Below are 19,940 nucleotides of genomic sequence, written 5' to 3'. Positions count from 1 at the left end.
GAGTATACTTAACAGGGCCTCTTCTCTACAAGTCCACACCTACAGTGCACACAGTGAGCTTGAGAAATCTTATATTCCTTGAAAAGGAGTGGCTTCTTTATTTGAACTGTCAGACAAAAAAAAATGAATTGGCCTTAAAAAACTAAATTTGATGCAATTGCTAAGAATTTGGGAGCTGTTAAAAATTTATCTTTTATTACTGAAATTTTTATCATTTGTTTGGGGCGGGTGGAAGAGGGGGTGTTACATCTAAAAGCAATTTCAGCATTGTATTTGGCATTTTGCCTACTGGTGTTCTGGGATACACAACAGAAGACAACCGCAGAATGTTAGTTTAATTTGGTGTCCTTGCAAGAGTATTTTAGAAAAATCTCATTTCACTGTGGTTATAGCAATGGTGAAGTGTAGTCTCCTTCCCCCAGACGAAGAGGAGACAAGTTACTGTACTCAGTGTAGTTGTGTTCAAAAGTCATAAAATATCCTCAAAAAGTTTTGGGTTTATTGATATAATCTCTGTGTTTTGAGTAATACCATGTCAAAAGTCAGGAAGGGATCTTTGAAAAGTTCCTCTACTGCCAAATCCAGATGTTTAACTGTCATCACTCCCTCATTCTACTGTAAAATTTGTTTTTTCTGAGATCGGGAAAGAAAAATTACAAGGGATTTTCCCCCAGTTTCCAGTAATTCCTATATAGGATTAACCTCATGTTTTTCAAGTGGTTTTGCCTTATTAGTATGATCACCTGAAAAGGTCATGCTGTGTCAGATGTATTTAATTCATCTAGGATGTCTGCTATTCTTGAAGGTGTGCACATGGACAGCTGTGAATCTACTGGGGGTGCAAATGAAGTTGTAGGCATCCCATTAGGGCCACTCATTACAGTACTTACGCTTCCAGTTGCATGATGCTTCCTTCCCCCTATTCAAATTGGGGTTGTCTTCCCTCCTGAAACTGTGTTTTCTCCACCATTTCTAATTCCAGAAATTCAGTGTGAAATATATTTTGTCTATGATACCAGCTAGGATATTTTTTTTTCTTATCCACAGACCTACAAACCTCATGTCTCCATATGTCTACCGAAAGTTTCTCATTAAAAATATCTAAGAATAAAGATTGGTGGCTCTTCCTGCCAAATTGTGGCTCTGCATGTTTCTGAGGTCTTTTGAATGATGGCTTGGCTGAGGGCAGGTAAAATTGATAAAAGTGAAAGACAACTTAAAATGTGTAGTCAGCACTTTGTAACTGCTGCCATGCCATATCCTTTGTTTTGTTTCTCTTTGTTGTTTGTTCTTTTTGTTTCCAGTTCTTCAGGTTAGCACAACAGAGCACTTAGCATGGTAGTATCCAAATGAGATCTTCAGATCCTAAAGTATAGTTAGAGATTTCTGTAACAAGTGTCCTTTGAGGGGGAAGATGTCAAATTGTGTCATGCAAGGCAGCTTGTTGTGAGCTGGATGTCTTCCAAGAGACTCTTGTTGCGAGTCAGACTGTCTGCTGCTGCTTTTCCCCTCAAGTGGAGTTGCTTACAAATCCTTGACAACAGTGGAGATCTCCCAAGCATCTCGTCTACCTGAAAGGGGGTTTCAGCACTTCAAATGACCATAAATTTTTGTTTCAAGAAAGTATCAGAACATGACATTCCCCAGTCATTACACTACGTGCATTGCACAAATCCTGTAAGATTTGGCCCTGGCTGCACAGCAAATCTTTGCTTTGTCTGCTTCCTGAAGAGGATAATAACTTCAGGAGAAAAAAGAAATCCTTCCTGAAGAACGTCAGGAAATCTCTGGTTTGATATGACCCAGCTGGCTTCTTTCATCAAGTGATGTACATGCACTGGCCATGATATATTATTATAATGCCTCATGCTGATTTCTCTATGTGATGAATGAATATCTGTAAACAGCTAGTGAGAAATGTCTGAGTGTTGGCAGTCCAGAAAAGGAAGTCACCTTTGCTTTCTGCAACAGGCATAACCCCTACATGTAATTATTTCTTCCACTGGTCTCTGTGAACGACAATGAGGTATCATCTTGCCTAGCCAACTAAGTGGAATGAGAGACAAAGAATATCACCCTGAAAGGGGGAGAAATAAATCTTTGTCTTCAGAAGATACCGCTTGAAACTTTGGTATTCCTTGGTATAATTCAACAGTGCCAGCATATACCACGGGGGACAGAGTTTCTGCCTGAAAGCTGTTCGCTAAGTCTGCAGGATGTGGGAAACCAATAATGTGTGTGGGTTTTTGCCACAAACCAAAGCTGTAAAGAAACCTCTATTCTGTACTAGATCTAAAGGTCCTTATCCCTAAGTGTATTTTCCATGAAATCATAGCCTAGTACTGGAAAAGGTCCAGCTGCTTGGTTGAATGCCTTCAGACCATCTTTGCCATCTTCCCTATCAACCTAGCCCTAGATAAAGATGTTCTAAAAGCAGCCGAGTAATTGAGGTCTGTAATCTTTGAAATTAGTCTTTCCTGGAAACACACTGTGACATCTGAACTACTGTGCTATATTCTTTCTGAAATTATGGGCATAAGTGTCATCTCAAATGCATTACTGTTGTTTAGAGAAGTAAGAGAGTGGCAACCATTAATCAGCAATTTTCATTTGCTGTATTACTTGTGATGTATCTGAATTAATTTCTAAGTCTTTTTCCTAGTGAGTAAAACAGTCTCATCTCTTCTATGTTGACTCAGTGCATGATAAAGGATCTCGCATTTGCACAGGGCATCTGAAGCCTTTCTTCAAGAGAGGACGAAAGACACTGAGCTTAGTTGCTTCCGCCTGTCACTTCTAGAGCTGCATCAAAAATGAACCAGGGCTTAAATGACTTCCCTGTATGCAAAAGAAAATATTTGTAAAGCAGAGAGACCTGAAAGTCCAGGTGTTCTTTTACTAAACATCATAGTATGCATGTTAGTTATTAATTTAATACAGATTTTGACCAATATATTCTAGTGATTTTGAATGAAAAAAAATTATTACATGTTATTTTTAAAGAATTAGAAGGCATATTCTCCTCTTTGCACTGTATCCAAATTGCTGCTGTTACTCTAAACCACAATTGATGTAGGTTATAGGTAGTCCATAAAACCATCTGTTATTTTGCACTACCAAAATCAGTATAATTTTGCAAGTGTGTAGATATCACACAACTGTATTCTCTTGATTGACTGTGTTGTGTTTCAATCATGTATTCAGAGAAGACAACACAGTACTATAGAGTTGATGTTTTGCATGTCATTAGAAACACTTGTAGTGGGTAAGAAACCTTTTCTGCACAACGGAGCTGGCCATAGAGCTGCATCCTGCTCACCCTGTGATACTGAACCTGCCCTGCATTGCACCCCAAGCCATATTGAAGATGTCTGCCTCGTAAGACACTGCAATGGATCCTCTTCTGTCATGGGATGGCTGTAGTGATTTTATTTACAAAGTAGTCTGAGCCTGGAAACCTCCTGTATTTCTGCTCTGATGAGGACACTCTGATCATAGGTAAGGAAAGCTTCAGAGCAGCATAGAAAGATAAGAAAAGGATCTGTGAACTGAGAGAATGGAAATTTGGTAGCTACGAGAAGGGAGACATGAGATGTCACAGGACAGAGAACAGAGCTATGACGTTGCCAGAGGAGTGGACAGGTATGTTTGTCTTTTGTATCTTCTATTACTTTTGGACACGGTCCATCTGGTTTACTGTGTGTATTTGATGTCTGTTGGGTATGCAAAGGTGCAACACAAAGCAGCATATTCCAGTTATGCAGTGGTAACAGGAATGTGCTACTGCTGTTTGAAAGTGCTGTGAGATAGCTAGAGACTGTCCGACCCAAAGACCAGGGAACAAAGACTCATTTAGTCTGTGAAGACTATTCTTTGCTGAAATATCAGTGTACGTTCCTGTACTTACTGAAGCAGTGTTAGCTCTACAGTACACTACAGCCTGAATAACGAGGTGCTCAAGTTCAGGTCTAGGCCTCTTGCATGCTGTAATAGAGCATGCCACAGAGAAGCGGGGACTATTACGCAGATGGTCGTTTGATCATCTGTGTAAGATCTGCCTTATGGCAGTGCAGAATAGGGTTTTTTCACTCTTTCTAACCATTGATCTTTGTTAGAGACAGAAAGTGTGCTGGGATTGTTTTCATCAGCTTTTGTTTGTTCTGCGAACAACAAAAGGGAACTGTTGGGAGCTGTATTCAGTGTTGGCAGTGAAGATCCCGCTCTTTGTCATTGTCTTCCTCAATTTGCCAGCTAGTAACAGAGCATATAGAGAACTGCCCTCTGCCTTCTCACACAAGTGTCCTGAAACGTTTTGGTAAGCCTGTGCCCAGGAGCGTGTTCAGTCTGTTGTTAACCCCATGCGGATAGCACAGTTTGTTACTGAATTACAGCTAAAACAGCCCTAGAAAAGCTATTTTAATTGTAAGAAAATGAATTCAGATCCTGTCTCACAAATCAAATTCTCAAATGTTGCTAGGGAAACGGAAGGCTGGACAGAGAAGCAGTAACTGAAATGTGCCTGACTTCCAAGGATTACTGTACCCATGAGGTTACTGGTGACCTTACTGGCTAGACACCCCAAGACTCTTCTCCCTTGATTTTCCATTGCCATTTTGCGTCCTTTCCAAGGAGACAAATGACTTGGTCCTTCTGCCACCTCTCCTTGCCACTGAGGAGTAGCAGTGAACAAGGGCTAAGACAGACCCACATCAAGGGGCTTGCCAGAGTTAATCCGTGGGTGGTTCTGATGTGCTCTAAGTGCCGCGTCGCCTGTGAGCAGTACAAGTGTTCTAGCTCAGCTCTTTGCAGCTCCCCCTCCTTGTTTTTTTTTCCCCTTTTGCTAGCGAGGAAGCCCTTCAATTGGATGGGCAGCAGAGCCAGCCCAGGGCTCAGGAGGAACAATGACCAAAGAACAGATTGCAGCTTGTAAACCAAAACCTCCCCAGGGGCTGCTGCTAAAAGGAGATTAGAGAGAATTCTTAGGCCAATTGGCATCTGGATTTCCCCCTGCTCCCCAGTGCAGTTGCTAAATTTCTGGCCTATCTATCAGCATGGCAGTGTAGTCATAATGTGTTTATTTGCTCCCTCCTTGGGCAGGTGGAGGGGGAAAGCATGGGCATGGAGAGCTGTACAGGGCACAGTAGTACAGTAGTGCTGCAGGACCGATCAGAGCTGCACCTTTCACCATCACACTGAGGAGAGGTCAAGGAGCCCCAGAGAGATGAAAGGGATAAAGCTAAGCACTGGGGAGTGCCTCTTATCAGAGCATGTGTGCCCCAGCCAAAATGTCACACAGGTTGGCAGGCTCCCTCTGCTGAGCCACCCCTGCTAACCTCTAGCCAGCTGGTGATGGTGCAGGGAGGGTTGTTTACCGTTTATTAAGATGTTTGAGATTACATGTTATGGCAGCCTCATGGGAGGTATATGCCCCCAGCCACTATTGTGAAGGGCTTCACGGAAGAGCTGGTTTCTGAGCTGACCATGGAGAGCCCTGGCCACAAGCAATTAAACAGTGAGGTGTCATTTTACACTCAGTTGCTGGGGACCAGGAATTAGGAAGGGACAGGGAGGAACCTCTGTGGCCTCTAGAACATGACTTTAAGTAGTTGTGGTTTGGAGAGTCAGTGAGGCAGCCTCTGAGTCTCGTGTGGCGTGCAAGCACCGGAGATTTTTACCTTTGGGAGTATCTATGGCTGAAAAAACCCATACTTTTAAAAGAGTACATTGATTTCTTGCCTGGGCAACATCTGTGAGCTTTTTATGAGCATCTGCATGAGCATGGTAAGTCAGGAGGAGGGGTGTGCTATTTACCTGTGTGTGCAAGTCTGTACTGGCAGATCACGTATATTTAAATGGACATAAGACATTTGTCAGCTGTGGTAACTGCATTGCCCTGGTTATTTAAACAGTATTGTTGGACATGTTTTACATTTGAGGGGAGTTTTATATGAATCTATCAAAAGCAGATGCCAGAGATGATGTACATGTGCGAAGGCCTAGGGCAGGACAGGGCACATATACACCAGGCACGGTTTGAGGATACCAAGGGATTTCTACTCTGGGGCTCTCTGGCTGACCTAAATTCTATCTGTTCCTTTGAAGAGACATTTTGGAAAGGGGAAAGATTTTAGAGTGAGTATGCCACAGCAGTAGCAGTTTAAAAACAGCAAACCATCTAACCCTGCAACAAACAACTTGCTTGTGAAAAAAAAGAGCATCTCCCCCCCCAAATATTTATTTTTACAATGTTTTTGAGATTACTATTTTTAAAATCTTGGCAGGTGAGGCCTGGGCCATGTTCAGGTCATCATGCAGAACAGATGGAGAACACCCCAAAGCACCTCACAAACCACAATAGACAAGAGGTCCTCAGGGTGTATCACCTCACAAATGAAGGGGCCCAATATTCAGATACCCACAGATACTGCTCCTGCCCTGACCCAGAAACCACCTCTCAGAAACTCCAGGAAGGGAAAAGGAGCTGAATGGAGACATCGGTCCCTCTGAAAATGGACTTGGCACCCTCCTTCCTCATAGTTGCCCACCCTCAGCAGGCTGGCTGGGAGCCTTGTAGTTTGCATTTAGAAACCAATAGCCAGGATCTGTCAACTGAACTTACAGGTTTGGCAGACACAGAGTTTCAGTTGCAGGACTCCTGGATCACAGCTCTGAGGAACAAAAGTCTAAGCATATCTCTGAGCATTTCTTCTCTCAGCAGCTTCCCTTCTTGGTGCATTTTCTTTCTCTAAAGAAAATTTCAGGGTTTCCTCCTACAGAAAGTGGGGAGGACTGAGGTCCTAAGATAGCTAAAGCTAGAATAGAAAACATCGCCCCATTTCCATTCCCCTTTCACCTGCTCTTTCTCATTCCCTCGCTTTCCCAGCTCAATCACCCAGCATTCAAAGACACAGCAGTTCCTCCACCCTGTCGTTCTCTTCTGCACCAACTGTCCAGCCATTTTGGAGAGCATGGCCTTCGTGTCACCAAAGTAACTCCCAGAAGGAACATGACACTGCCAACAAGACCAAGAAATGTTCCAGAAGAGATCCCCAAGGGCTGCCAGACCCTAAGCCACAGGGTTTGACACACTCGGCCCTCAGCATGCGTAGTCTCTAACCCCCAGTTCCTTTTGTGTTAGCCTGGGAGCAGGAGAGTGGGTGCTGACAGTTTCTCTCTTGGCTTTGGGCGGGCCAGGGTGCCTTTCAGCTGCACTTGCAGGATTTCACCACCATGTTGGAGAGCTGCTCCACTTTGGGGGTCCTCCCGACATAGTACAAGATAGTGAGTGGCTCCAGGTCCTGGGGGACACAGCAGGGTGAAGCGGATGCCTCAGGGTTCAGCGTGTTGTATAAGCCCAGCACCTGCAGAAGCAAAGTAAATGTGGTGACAAAGTCAGGAATACATTTAGGTTGGCTGAGGACAGGAAGGGACTGCAAAGCCAACAGATCTCTGGATTTTGGACTACGCTCATCAGAGGGTATTTTCCCTCAGAGGAATTTTCTCATCAGAGGCGAGTAATGTTCCCATCACTTCCTGATCATGGCGTGCTCCTAAACGGTCACGCCTGCCCCCACCTGACTCTTAAGACTTTTGTTTTTAATTGTAGTAGCCTTGCTCTGTGGCTGATGCTTAAGGGTTGAAGGAGTGCAAGTAGTTGTTTTCTTTTGTCTCTAATTTGGTATGGTGGATAGTGTCACAATTTTTGCTTTTAACAAGGCTGGGTGTAACCTGCCTGGGGTCATGTTGTCTTGGGTTCCATTAAAGAAACCAGAAGAAAGAACATCAGTGCTGCTTATTTCAACCAACATCTCTAGATAGCACTGGATGTATGCCAATCCTCTCGAGTGTCCACAATTCCCTCCCAGCTTTGAACTGTCTGATGCTTCCTCCCTCCACTCCATCCTCCAAGTCATTACACTATAACACTGGAGCCAGGAGAGTGTCCTGTGGGAGCCCACTGGATTCCTCCTCCCAGCTGGCCCCAGCCCACAGATGACTGTACGCTTCAGCCATGTAACTGCTACAGAACAGTTGCCATGTTTCTTGCCAGAGGTGGCCGCTTCTCAGCACTAAGCAACTTCTTGAGTTGTGGGGCCAAAATGTGATCTCACCTGCACTACTGTGGTCTCATTAGTGCTTGTCTGGTATAAACGGCAGGATCTGGCATATTGTCTTTTAATTACTTTACAGTCTTTGGGGATGAGAGGTGCTAAGGAAACATCCTGGTCTATCATCCAGATCCCTGTAATTGCAGTTGTTCTAGTAGAAGCTCACTGGGATACTGGGCAAAGTACCCCTGGCTGCACCACAGGGGTAGCATGTGCTCTGGGGCTGCTCTGCTCAAGAGACAGTAGGTTAAACAGACTGGTGAGAAATCTTTTCACCATGTTTTTCCTAGGTGGTGCTGGCACACTATCAGCAGCTATATTGTTCTAAAAGTTTCTTGGATCACTCAGCTGACCTTAACGCTTGATCGTTTCTTTTCTTGCTCAAGAAAAGAACATTAGGAACCATTCTAAAATCTCCTTTCTCTCTCACTGATTCAGTCCAGTTATCTACTAGAGAGCTTCTCAGGACAACCAGATGGTAAAGCTACATGCCCATTACCCTTTCAAAGCTGTTCATTCCCTTGCCTTGTCTTGCGCTTAATGCCCAGCGTCTGTTCACTCCTTCATTCCCGTAGATTGACTGTTCCCACTGATATTAGTCCTTGAGCTTCAGCAAGCACTGCTGCTGTGCAAACTCTCAAGCTGTCAAGAAATGTTAGCATCTTTTCTAAATATCGTTTTTACCTAGTTATCTATTCTGCAGCCAAATCTGCTTTTTCCAGTAACTTTTTTAGTGAAACCTGAAGCTAAGTTGCTAGTGAGCTGTTGCATTGTCTGGACAATTGCCTTGTCTGTGGGCAGAAGCACAGGATTTTCCTCTGGCTTTTCTTGCTTCAGCGATGCAGTGCCGGCTCCTTAGTCTGTCTTCTCCCCTTGGTACTTCTCCTGTGCCCGGTGCTTTTCTATTGCTTTTGGTTTTTTCCACTCCAGACAGTAACCAGGCTCAGGTGGTATTCTTCCCAAAGACTGCCTAGTGTACTCATGCTAAGCAGAGTTATGCGTAACTTACTTAAAGACAATTGTTTTCTGCCAGTATTTACTCATGAGTCTCACTGCCTAGTAGGTTCCTCCCTGACATAGGTCAGGTGGGATTTATACAGCTGGAAAGGATGCCTGTGCAGAAAGGAGAGCTCACTGCATGGTTGGGACATTCACTTCTGGACATGGACATGGATTTCCCTTCACTTTTGGGCTACAGCTGCCCCTGTGGTAGCAAACAGCAGCTGCATGCCACAGCACAAGAGTTTTGCATGACATCCTGGTGCAGAGCGTAGAAAAATCCTCTGTCCAGTGCAAACTGCAGGAGAAATTTAGGCAGAAGATAATGACCAGAGTTGATGTTTGATGTGAACAATTCAGTTAATACTCTGGCCATTACCAAATAAGTACCCTAAAACTATCAGTCCTGCTGTTTCACATCTTATCCAAGAGACAGCATCCTCCTCAACATTTGGCTGGAAATACGGACTCAGTATTGACTCCAAAGGAATTTTTTTTGCTGAACCACCTAGATTTTTTTCTGCAGTTTCCTTGGACAGTTTTTTACAAATACGGATCTGAACTGATTTTGCTGATTCAGAGACCAGATATGACCAGACTTGGGGAGGAAGGGGGAGTCACAGCCACAAGCCCTGACAGGATAAAATGCTGGATGTACCGTGCTGTGAGTGGTGTCTGCGCTGCGGAGGTACGGACAAGGGCCTGAACAAAAGTTAGCAAAGTAGCCCTTAGGCTCATGAACCCATTTCCAGCCAAGGTCCTGTCGGAAGTCGATGTACAGAGGACGCACGCAGCAGTTCTCCTCCAGGTTCCTGAAACACAGTATTGAAATGCAGTGAATCTACAGAGGAGGCCTTATACGTGAGTGCATGATGCAGCTTCCTGAGCAGGACTAATACCAGCAGTGCCCAGTGGGACATGGTGTTTGCCTGCGCCAAGTGCAGAGGAACAGCAGAGGTGAGCAGCTCAGCAGCCTGGCATTGCTTGTGCCTGCCGGCAGGCGGTTTACCCACTAGCCCAGGGAGGCAGCACCCTGCTGCCCACAGCAGTGCCCGGCTGCTCTCCAGCACCTCAAGCTAGCAGGGGGCTGCCGCAGGTCCTTGCCCAGGCTGTGCTCCAGGAAGCCGCTTGCAAGTCTCCCTCTAGCCAGCGGCTCAGCCAGAAGCACACAGTAACTCTGCTGAGCTGGCCAGCGTCCCCTCTTGGATGCCACAAGGAGCAGCTGGCTGAGCTGTGCTCCTCATGTGGCCCCTGGGGCACCACGGTGACCCACAACCCCCGTGGAGGGCTCTGCCTTTCCTGGCGGCTCACCAGGCTTGCCCACCTCAGGCATGGCACCTGGTCACTCCAGGCAGGATTCTCACCGGAAACAGTAGTTGGTATCCAGGGCCCGTTTCTTTCTCTGGCCTCCCAACGCTGGGCTCTCCAGCCGATGTGGGGGTAACATCATCAAGATGAGGTGGGGATTATGCAAGTCTTTCTGCTTCTTCAGGCGCCCCAAGTCCCCACGGCCATAGTCATCCTCACTGTCAATGCCTTCAGGGAAAAACAGGATCCGCAAAGAAGTCATCAGTGTGGAAGTGGAGGATGCAACAAGACTTTTTCAGTGCATTTAACACTCTTGTGCCTGCCCTTGAACCAGGGTGAAAGTGATTCAGGCACCATGTCCACATACTCTAGGACTTCCTCCCTCATGGGGACCCCTTTACTCCTGGTGAATCTGACCACTGCAGATGTGAAATAGAGGCTTATGGGCCACCTGTTTTACCATTTGCAAACTGCTGGTGGGGCCACTAATCCATCCTGCTCACTCCTGGCTTTGGTCCCAGGACAGGCAGGAAGATGAATGGTTTAAAGAAGATGTCAGATCATTGGCACTCTGCAGAACAGCCTCAGAAATGGAGCCTGTGGGGGCCAGTGGCTGCAGCCCAGGGCTGCAAGCCAGGAGGTTCCTAGTTTTTAGGCCAGCCAAGCCACTGACTCTCTGGGCCACCTCACACAGGATGCCTGACTTCCTTGTGTTTCAGTCACCCTAACTGGAAAGCAGAGCCTCTGTGGAAATCTGAGAAGGCATCAATCTGAACTTCCCAGAGAGACATTGAAACACAAAAGTATTCCTTTCTGCAGACACTCAAGCAAACCCACCCAGCCTGCACTTCCTTCCTCCCATTCCTAACCTATGTACAAAATGGATATACCCATATAATCAACATGCAAACCCAGATATATATGCTTTAAGACAAATGTTATACAATGTAAAATGCTCAAATATGCAAAACAAGACCTTGTTTTTTCTTTAGATACTCCAGGCATTCACTGCCCCAACAGCCTCCCCTAGCCCAGCTCTTTATCACCTTTGAACTTGATCTCCAAGACCTCGTGCAAATTCTCCAAGATGTCCCCATTGGGCTGAAAAGTATGACAAGGACAGTGTATGCTAATTTCCAGGCCAAGGTTGGACTCTGCAAAGAAGGAGATGACTGTGAGAAACGGTCTTCCTCAGGTGGGACAGATCCAGGCTCAGGGAAGTTTCACTGAGGATGTGTACTGTGGGTCAGTCTCAAAGTCAGGGATGCTATCAGAGTTGGGGTACAGAAGCTGCCTTGGAAAGGAGAATAGGAAGCAGAATCTTGTGGCTTCACCTGTGCCAAAAGCCTTGCTCTTGCTAAAGGGAGCTTCCTGGGTAGGTGAGAAGGGTGCTCCTGGTTATGGTTTTTAGGCTATCCAAAAAAGCATTTGTGAGCTTCAAGGAGCTCCACTGGAAAACAAGTATCCTGAAGAGCTGGCTTGCAGTGTCTGTGTTAAATCAGTTTTGCCATCCTCAGTACCTGTCTACTATCTGGCTTCTGGTTAGTGTCTGAAGGAGAGACCTGAAAATGAGCCAGTTGGATAGGGACAAGTAATTTCACTGGAAGCATTTTTCTCAGCAGCTGCAACCTCCTGTTTTGTTGAACTGTTAGCAGTCTAAGTCACACAGACTTTTCAGAGGCAAGGCTATTTTCATAATAACTTCCTGGACCAGTCGTGCTGTGTGGGCCTGACTGCGGGAACATAAAACTGTTATGAAAGCTCCTTTTTTATGTTGTGTCATGAATTAAAACATCTGGCTCCCCGGGGCATTGACAAGGTGCCTAGCACCTTTTTTCCTAAGCACTGTATACTCTGTGATGTCTTGTCAGCTAGCATGCCTGCCCAGAGCTCGCTGCAGTTCCAGCCCTGAACTCCAGCCATCAGGACACAACTCAGATTGCCTGAAAAAGGAGGAGCCTACAAGCTCACAGCTTACCCTTCCAGGGAGCGGCTGCTTGCCAGTACCTGCATTCCAGTTTTCAGTGGCACCTAGCTTCTATCTGTGAGGCCAATCCAGCTGTGAGTCACGGTGCCTACGCTCCAGCTGTGAATGGGGTCAGTGTTCTTGCTGGGAGCTGCCCTGTAACTATCTGTTGGGCTGCCCAGTGGTGGCAGAGGTATGTTCTCTGCAGTGCTAAAGCCTCCATCTGTCTAGGTGTGTCAGCCTCTGGTATTTCCTCACCTTTATACCTGCCAAGCTGTAAACAGTTGAAGAAACCAGGATCGTTACTGGTTTTTCCCCACTAGATTTGCTCTAGTCCACATGAGAATTAAACCAGAGGAACCCTCATTTTCTATGTATTACAGATTATAGTTTAGACAAGCCGAGGGGACCCCTGCTTAGAATCAAAGAACCAAAAGAAGTTCCAGCATCTCTCAGTGAAAACAATTTCCTCCTCCAGAGGATGAATCCTCATCTGACTCAGCCACAGAGCTACACAGTGGGGACTCCAGGACAGAGCTAGGAATCTGGCAAACATCAGGCACTGAGGTAGCTCTCTGGGGGAAGGCTTGTTCTCAGACTGAAAGAAGCTGTCCTCTATGTGAGCCAAGCTCCTGCAAAAAGGGGAGCAGAGATACACTCCTGTCAACATTGATCCACATTTCTATGGATGCCTTGACACCCGGTCCAGCTAAGACCCCTACCTCTGTGCAGAAGCCACTCACGCACAGTCTCGGTGACATCAAAGGACAGCCACTCAGGGGACCCCCGTGTCTGCACATTCCTGCCACTGAGGTAGCGCTGCTTTGCTATGTGCTCATCCGGCTGAAGGATCTGCATCAGAAGGAGTGGTAGAGAGAATCAGCTAGTGCCGCGCATAAGGAAGGGATAGCCTTGGGTCATTTTTCTTCTACAGCTTGCTAAAAACTAATTCAGAAGGTTGGTCCTGGCAAGTGAGATACCAGGAATACCCTGGCACAGGTGAGAAAGACATGCTTCACAAACAGCTTAAGCTCCAGAGATCTACACAACGCTTATTTCTGTGTAGAAATTTCTGTGTAGAAACAACGTATTTATTTCTAAGCAGCCCACCTCTCTCAAGTCATCCTTGTTTTGGGGCAGATACCCAGAGACAGAAGCACACAGCAGCTGATCTAACGCGTGATTTTGTTTCTGTATACATCTGTGGGATGTGGGTCTGGATTTCAGAGAACCAGTAGTGAGCAATCTTGCCACAGGTCCCTTGCCCAGCAAGCCTATTGAGTCCTACACTCTTCAACTTCTATCAAAACACAGCAGGGCTGATCAGGTTTGGAGACCTTTCCCCCTACTCTGACATCTCGGTTCCCGCTTCCAGACAAACAGCCACAGCCTGTGCAAGGTGTTCCCTCCTGCAGGACCCCAGGTTCACTCCACAGAGCACTGAACCTATGGAGAAGCTCTGGGATTGTCTTCTTGCCAGTTGTGTCACCTGGTGGAGAACTGCTCTGACCTTTGAAGCTACCAGCCACAGGGCAATTTTAGCTGCACTCTTACTGCAAAGTGGACAGACACCAGCCTGTGGGAATGTGCTGCCTGGATGCTAAACCATACTGTTAGCTCAGTGGTCCAACCCAGCGTAAGACCACTTCCAAACCTGAACCAGACCTTATTCTGCCAGGGGAAGCCATATGTTCAACCCAAACTCCAGGTAAGTACCTGAATTAACAGTGCTATGAATTGTGCCCCTGAGGAGCTGCTGCTGAAGGGAACATTGAAAGCAAGCGTTATTTTTCCAGTGAATCAGTGACAAGACTGAGAGCTCCACCCATTGGATTAGCACCAACTGTACTGCGACAGTCAAAGGAACAAAACTGCCAAGGCACCTAGGCATGCAAATGTGACAGAAGGGTCAGGGCTGCTCCACTGGTGAGGGACTCCCCTTCCAACCCTCTTCTCAGTGCAGCAAATTGCTGCAGTGGGTACCATGCCAGGGTGCCCAGAGCAGCCAGCCAATGTGAGTGGGAAAAGGACAGCATCACACTGTAAAAGGAAAGAAAGGTGACTGTATCACTGCATATGCTGGAAGCAGCCTGGGGTACAGTATGAGATTTCTTCTCCCTCTTCTGTGGCTCTGCACATATCAGCTGAGGCAACCATTAAGGAGCCAAGCTATACTGGGCTCAGGCACAGGGGAAGGTGAGAAGGATGCTCACCTGGAAGAGCTCAATGCGCTGCTCGCTGCGTTTGGAGCTCAGGTTGGGCACACGCAGCACCCGAAACTCAGCCCGGAACAAGTTGGTGCTGTTCTTCTCTGCCGAGGACACGTTAAAGCGGAACACATTGGAGGTGACACCTTTTGGACAAATGCCCAACTCATCTAGGAGAAAGAAAGATGAAAAAAATGAGAACCACAGGTCAGAGGGGCAGGATCTCAAATAAATATTGAGAAAGCTTTCCAGCAGAGGCCTGTCATTCAAACATCTTGCCACCTGTGAAGCATGACTGTCTAGCTAAAGATAACACAGGATGAATTCAGTCAGATTTGGTCTATGTTACAACGGTTTGCAAAACCTTCCCACTGTTTCCACCATTATTCTAATGCTACAAGCCAGAGAATCAGTAGAGATCAACCACGGTATTTTTAACATTATCTCTTCTAACTCTGCTCATCAAATGGTGCTAATGCTCATGAGTCTGCTGCATCCAAAATGACAACGCCAGCCAAGGCAATGGGGCAACCTCATTTGTAGCTGGTGGGGCCCATTCATAATAGTGATGATGGTGTGACTCTGCTCTTGCTGGTGACATGAAGCCACAATAGGAGGTGAGCCCATTGCTGTTCAATCTTAGTTTTACAAACCTGGACATTGTCTCCTAGAATGAAAGCCAGCCAAGTGTCCACAAAGCGTTATGTGTGGAAGACTTTTTGGGGCAGTGACTATTCAGTGTGTACTGAAAGAACTGGATCAGTTCTCACTCTTGACCTGGAGAAGGAATTCATTAACAGTAGCAGATACAGAGTTCTTCAAGGACAGATTAACAGTGCTGAGAGGCCTGCAGAGATCAGACAGATGGGCAGGAAATAACACAGCAATTCTCTGCCTCAATGTGTACCTGCTGACCAGAAAAATCCATTTCACAGATGCCTCAAAAGAAAGTAGGTAAAAGCTATGAGGTCCAAAACAGTGTCCTCAAGAGAAAACAAGCCTCTCTTCATTGGGACTGTGTTGTTCCCATGGAAAAGTCTTTCTAGTCACTGCTGTTCCTCTCCTATTGACTTCTGTTAGCCTTCAAGGCTCTAGCATCATGAAGGCTTCCTGCAGACAAGACACGGCAGCTCCTGCTCTACGCCCACGTGCAGGTAGGTTTGCAGCCCTACAGAACCACCCAAGTGACCCCTGACTGTTGGCCAGTGCAACACAGGGCTCTCTCACGTCAGCTGGTATTTAAGTTGGTTTTAAACAAAAAAAAAAAGAAACAAAGAAAAACTGTCACCTGTTCCCAGCCACAGTTCCATCCTGGGACAAATAGGCTAGAAGCCTTAGCTGAAGCAACAGAATCACAGAATCGCAACCTTCAAGTTAGATTCCTGGAGTTGGCCCCTCTCTTCACACCACCACCACTATCTCACCAGGGAAACAGCTTCCAAAGATGGGCTAGTGTGAAACAGCACCTGATCATGGAGGTTCACCTCCCATGCCAATTCTGCTTTGAGAAACACCGATGCACTTCTAGAGTCATCTCTATGAAGATGAAGGTCTTCCCAGATTCATCAAGCAGGAGCCTGCCAGTTTACAAGGATGTCTTCTTAGGGTGCTGAAGTTTTACTCAATAAGCTAATGACCAGATGCTCACATTGGGCTTTAATTGGAGGGTTTTTGTCATTTGTACTACTGAATGGAACAGCTTTCCCATACAGGAAAGCCTCTGGCTGCTGTTGAAGAGATGGATGTTTGGTAATCCCAGGAGACCAGACCCCACTGCAGCTATGAGCTGCTATGCTCAGCCCAACCACCCTGGAATGCAGACTACGCCAAGCCACATGAGGACACCCACCGTCATGACTCCACCACTGTGACCAGTAGTAGGTTTTATGCCACAGAAAAGCACAGCAGAAAACCCAAGCTCTGATCTCATTAAATGCCCAAAGGCATCTTCCTGGCTGAAGTCTAACACTGGTAACTGTCCTGTGTCCTAGACCTAGGCAGATACTACGTTTTAATAACCCCTCAAGCTGTTTTGCACTCCTTGCCCTATTAATAGTGCTGTTAGCGGCCTGCCCTTCCATTTCAGACCTGACTGCCTGTCCATGAGGGCTATCCCAGTAATCATCCGAAATGCCTTTCTGGATCAGACCAGTGGTCAGTCTAGCCCAGTATCCGTTTCCAACAGCAGTGCTTCATCTGACAATCTATTTAGAGACTGCAGATCTGGTCTTACAGCACAGTGCAGATGAGAGACAAAATAATTTATTGTTTATCATCTCTTTAAGATTTTTGGCTAAGTTAGGCAGCCGCGCTGGTAAGAGATTACTGTATCTACTGTATTTTGCCTGCTGTCCTCACATTGCCTTCTACTTACTTCACCAGCAAGGTGCTGGTACCAGTCTTGGGAGATGTTGCTAGTGGAAATAGTAATCACTATCTTCCCTTCCCTAAGAACAAATTTCATGTTCCCCTTGTACCCTGGGAACAGGCCTGCTGTGATGGGGAGATGGAGCTGTGTTCTGTGTTTCACTCTGAACACTGTGAGGTTGGAGCCTGCCTCTCATAGCAGGGTGTTCAGGATAGAGGGCTTGGTCCCAGGAAGCTGACTGCTTTGGGGCAAGGTACTTTTTACAAGAAGTCACAGGCAAAGGAGGCGAGTCTATTTTTCAGGGAACTTGGTCCAGTCCTAGCTCAGGTGTGTCAATCACACTGGTATCCGGACATGTCCACCTACCAGCACAGAACAAAGCCTGGAGGCAATAATATTCCCGCAAGCTCTTCCAGTCCACAACACTCAGTGGCTGTAACCAAGCCTGGAGACAGGGAATCTTTGACACTCTGCACCCGTGCCAGCCTATGTCTGGCATGACAAGATGTAACCTCAGATTGGACCCTGCTGGTAATGTGGAGCCCAGACAGCCCAGAGCTGTTGATTGCACAAACCGTAAGACAAGTGTCCTTTTAGCGTGGACAATGTGATACGGGGAACAGGTTCTTTTGGGAGCTTCCCTCTTCCTACCACTGCTCTCAGCGAGGTGTGGGTTCTCCACGTGCTGCTGATCCCACATGGCTGCTGTTCCTGGCAAGCCCTAAGAAGGCTGATGGTTGTGCGGTTAGAGTTTGATGTCAAGGAAGGGCAGGCTGGCTGTGAGCAGGTATTGCCTCACTCCGTATTATACCACTGGTACTTCAAGGTGTTTCACGCCAAAGCTGCGTAACTTTGGAGAAAAACATTGATCCTTCTGGAACTCTGCAGACAGCAGCTTTGGAGGGCAGAGATGCTTGGCCCCAGCAACCCATGGCTTTAATTGCCTTGTGTCTCAAGCTGGCTTGGAAAATGGCATCTGTTTTTCCTCAGGGAGGTAAGCAAAACCATTTGCAGGCCCACTGCAGACACTGAGCTTGAATCTAACCAAGTCAGTGCTTAAGGGGGTCTGAACCCCGCTAAGTTTTAGGAGATCCCTGAAGTGAATGGCTGGTCAAGAGTGAGTTGTTCTCTGAAAGAAAGTCCCCTACAATTCAGGCAACTTGCCCGAGAGGCACAGCAGAAAAACCATTCCATGAGTCACCAAACAGCTCAGAGTAAGGATGGGGAACGTGGTCCTGAATATCCTTCCTTCCTAGAAGGATGGGGCTCTCCCCACTGCTATTTTTGCTCCTCAGCTCTCCTCACTTTTGGGCCTTAATGCTTTGAGAAGGACGAATTCTCTGAGCCAAGGAGCTGCTTGACTAATAGTTTGGAGCTAGAATAGTTTGTGTGCGCGTGCGCATGCATTTCAGACTTGTCTGCATCATCCTCGCAGTTCCCTCAATGGAGCAGTCCTCCCCTTCCCCCCCCAGAGGAGACTGGCTTTGGCTCAGAGCATGCTCTGAGATCACCACCTGGCACAGTGACAGAGTCATGGGAAAGTTGAACATCAGCCACTTCTGAAGACACGGGGCCAAATTCAGCCATGGTGTAAGCGATGAAACTCCCAAGGCTTCAGAATGAGCGCGTCTCTTGACACCACGGCCTGGCTGGAGCTAGTGTCTCCCAGTGTGACCCAATTCCAAAGTTCTCTCTGGGTGGTGGCATCTACACTGCCCACTCCCAGGAATTCAATCTCAGCGTTGCTTGGTCTTTTGAACCTGCTGCTCAGCACCTTTGCCCCAGTGTCCTACGGGGACATGGGAGGGATAGGTTCATTCATTTCCATAGGAATTTTCCCCAGCCCACAGCCCCTCCTCACTGCTCGTTCTCGTGCACCACGTGTCTTCATTCCTCTTTTCCCTCTACTTTATCCAAATCCACTCCTCTCACTTCATCTCCTGCTGTTTTGCTTTCCCAGTTTCCTTTCCCAAAACTCACCAGTTCATAGCGTGGCTGTACTATTTTGTACAGGCATTTGGTTTCCCCATATATTTTTAGAATTTCACATACGACACTTCAGTAGGTCAAAAATACTGAAATATGGGTAAGCTGCTGTACCCTGTGCACTTTCTGTTCCTCGAGTCTTGGTGTCTCCTAAGCTAAGAGCTGATCATATAACCATATGGAGTGCAGTCTGCTAGAGATTAAGTGAAATTTGTTGCATTACCACATTGTAGCTCTTATTCCAGCTCATCATATGTCAAGATTAACATAAACCTGGCAGGGTAACTGCATTCTGAGGCCGCCTGCACCAAGTCACAGCTCCTCCCCAGAACTGCTGGCGTTCAAATCGTGTCCCTGAGACTGCACTACATCACAGGAGGACACCCTGGGTGGTGGTATGACTGTGTGCCCACCAGCACCTTCCAATCCTAAGAGCAGACTGAAAGGCTTGCTTGTGCCTACATGTGCTCAGCATCTGCATTCTGCTTGGGGTTCATCTGTCTGCTCAGTCTCTGTCTTTGCATCTGCATCTGCTCAGCTTCTGCACCTGAATCTGTTTAGTGTCCACATCTGGGCCTGCTCATTATCTTGCTCCGCACCTGCTCAACATCTGTCATGTTGCCTCAACGCCTGTGTTCCCTTGGGGGTCCCCTGCGCATCACTGGCTGCTTTGCACCTGCTCAGCATCCCCGTTATCTTCTGCTCTCTCCCTGAAGCCTCACACTAGCAGAGTAACACCCTCGGCAGTGTCCTCCTCCAGGCAGCAGTCTCTTCAGCAAGCGCCTCTCCTCCTGCCTCCACAGCCAGCACGGGTGCTGCACAGACCAAACTCGTTGCCTGTATCTCTGCGGCAGGCGCTGGAGCTTTGGCAGGGAGGTGTCCGTCTACCTGCTCCTCACCCAAACACGACACCCGCGCCGCCTCCGAGCCCGGTGCGCAGCATTCACCCCGGGACCCCGGCTGCCTCCTCTCCTGCCGCCTCCCCTCCGCGACCGCCC

The 19,940-nt window shown here is 47.1% G+C and overlaps 2 protein-coding genes across 2 annotated transcripts in view; one reads left to right on the top strand and one right to left on the bottom strand.

Moving 5' to 3' along the window:
• The window catches only part of TTLL5 (tubulin tyrosine ligase like 5), a 152,924-nt gene extending 146,571 nt beyond the window's left edge, over positions 1 to 6,353 (top strand). The window contains exon 35 of the transcript XR_004842984.1: positions 6,282 to 6,353. The gene's annotated coding sequence lies outside the window, so the exon portion shown is untranslated. The remainder of the gene's footprint in view (positions 1 to 6,281) is intronic.
• Positions 6,354 to 7,167: 814 nt separating this feature from the next.
• The window catches only part of TGFB3 (transforming growth factor beta 3), a 13,541-nt gene continuing 768 nt past the window's right edge, over positions 7,168 to 19,940 (bottom strand). Inside the window, exons 2-7 of the mRNA XM_009646666.2 lie at positions 14,595 to 14,758; positions 13,104 to 13,233; positions 11,462 to 11,569; positions 10,472 to 10,643; positions 9,766 to 9,919; positions 7,168 to 7,361 (exon numbers count right to left, since the gene is read on the bottom strand). Coding sequence (XP_009644961.1) covers positions 7,203 to 7,361; positions 9,766 to 9,919; positions 10,472 to 10,643; positions 11,462 to 11,569; positions 13,104 to 13,233; positions 14,595 to 14,758 — 887 coding nt within the window. The 3' untranslated portion in view covers positions 7,168 to 7,202. The remainder of the gene's footprint in view (positions 7,362 to 9,765; positions 9,920 to 10,471; positions 10,644 to 11,461; positions 11,570 to 13,103; positions 13,234 to 14,594; positions 14,759 to 19,940) is intronic.

Source organism: Egretta garzetta, unplaced genomic scaffold (genome assembly GCF_000687185.1).
Source record: "Egretta garzetta isolate BGI_Z169 unplaced genomic scaffold, ASM68718v1 scaffold79, whole genome shotgun sequence".
NCBI classification, from domain to species: Eukaryota; Metazoa; Chordata; class Aves; order Pelecaniformes; family Ardeidae; genus Egretta; species Egretta garzetta.
The sequence above is the reverse complement of the archived record's forward strand: the minus strand, read 5'-3'. Positions and strand labels throughout refer to the sequence as shown.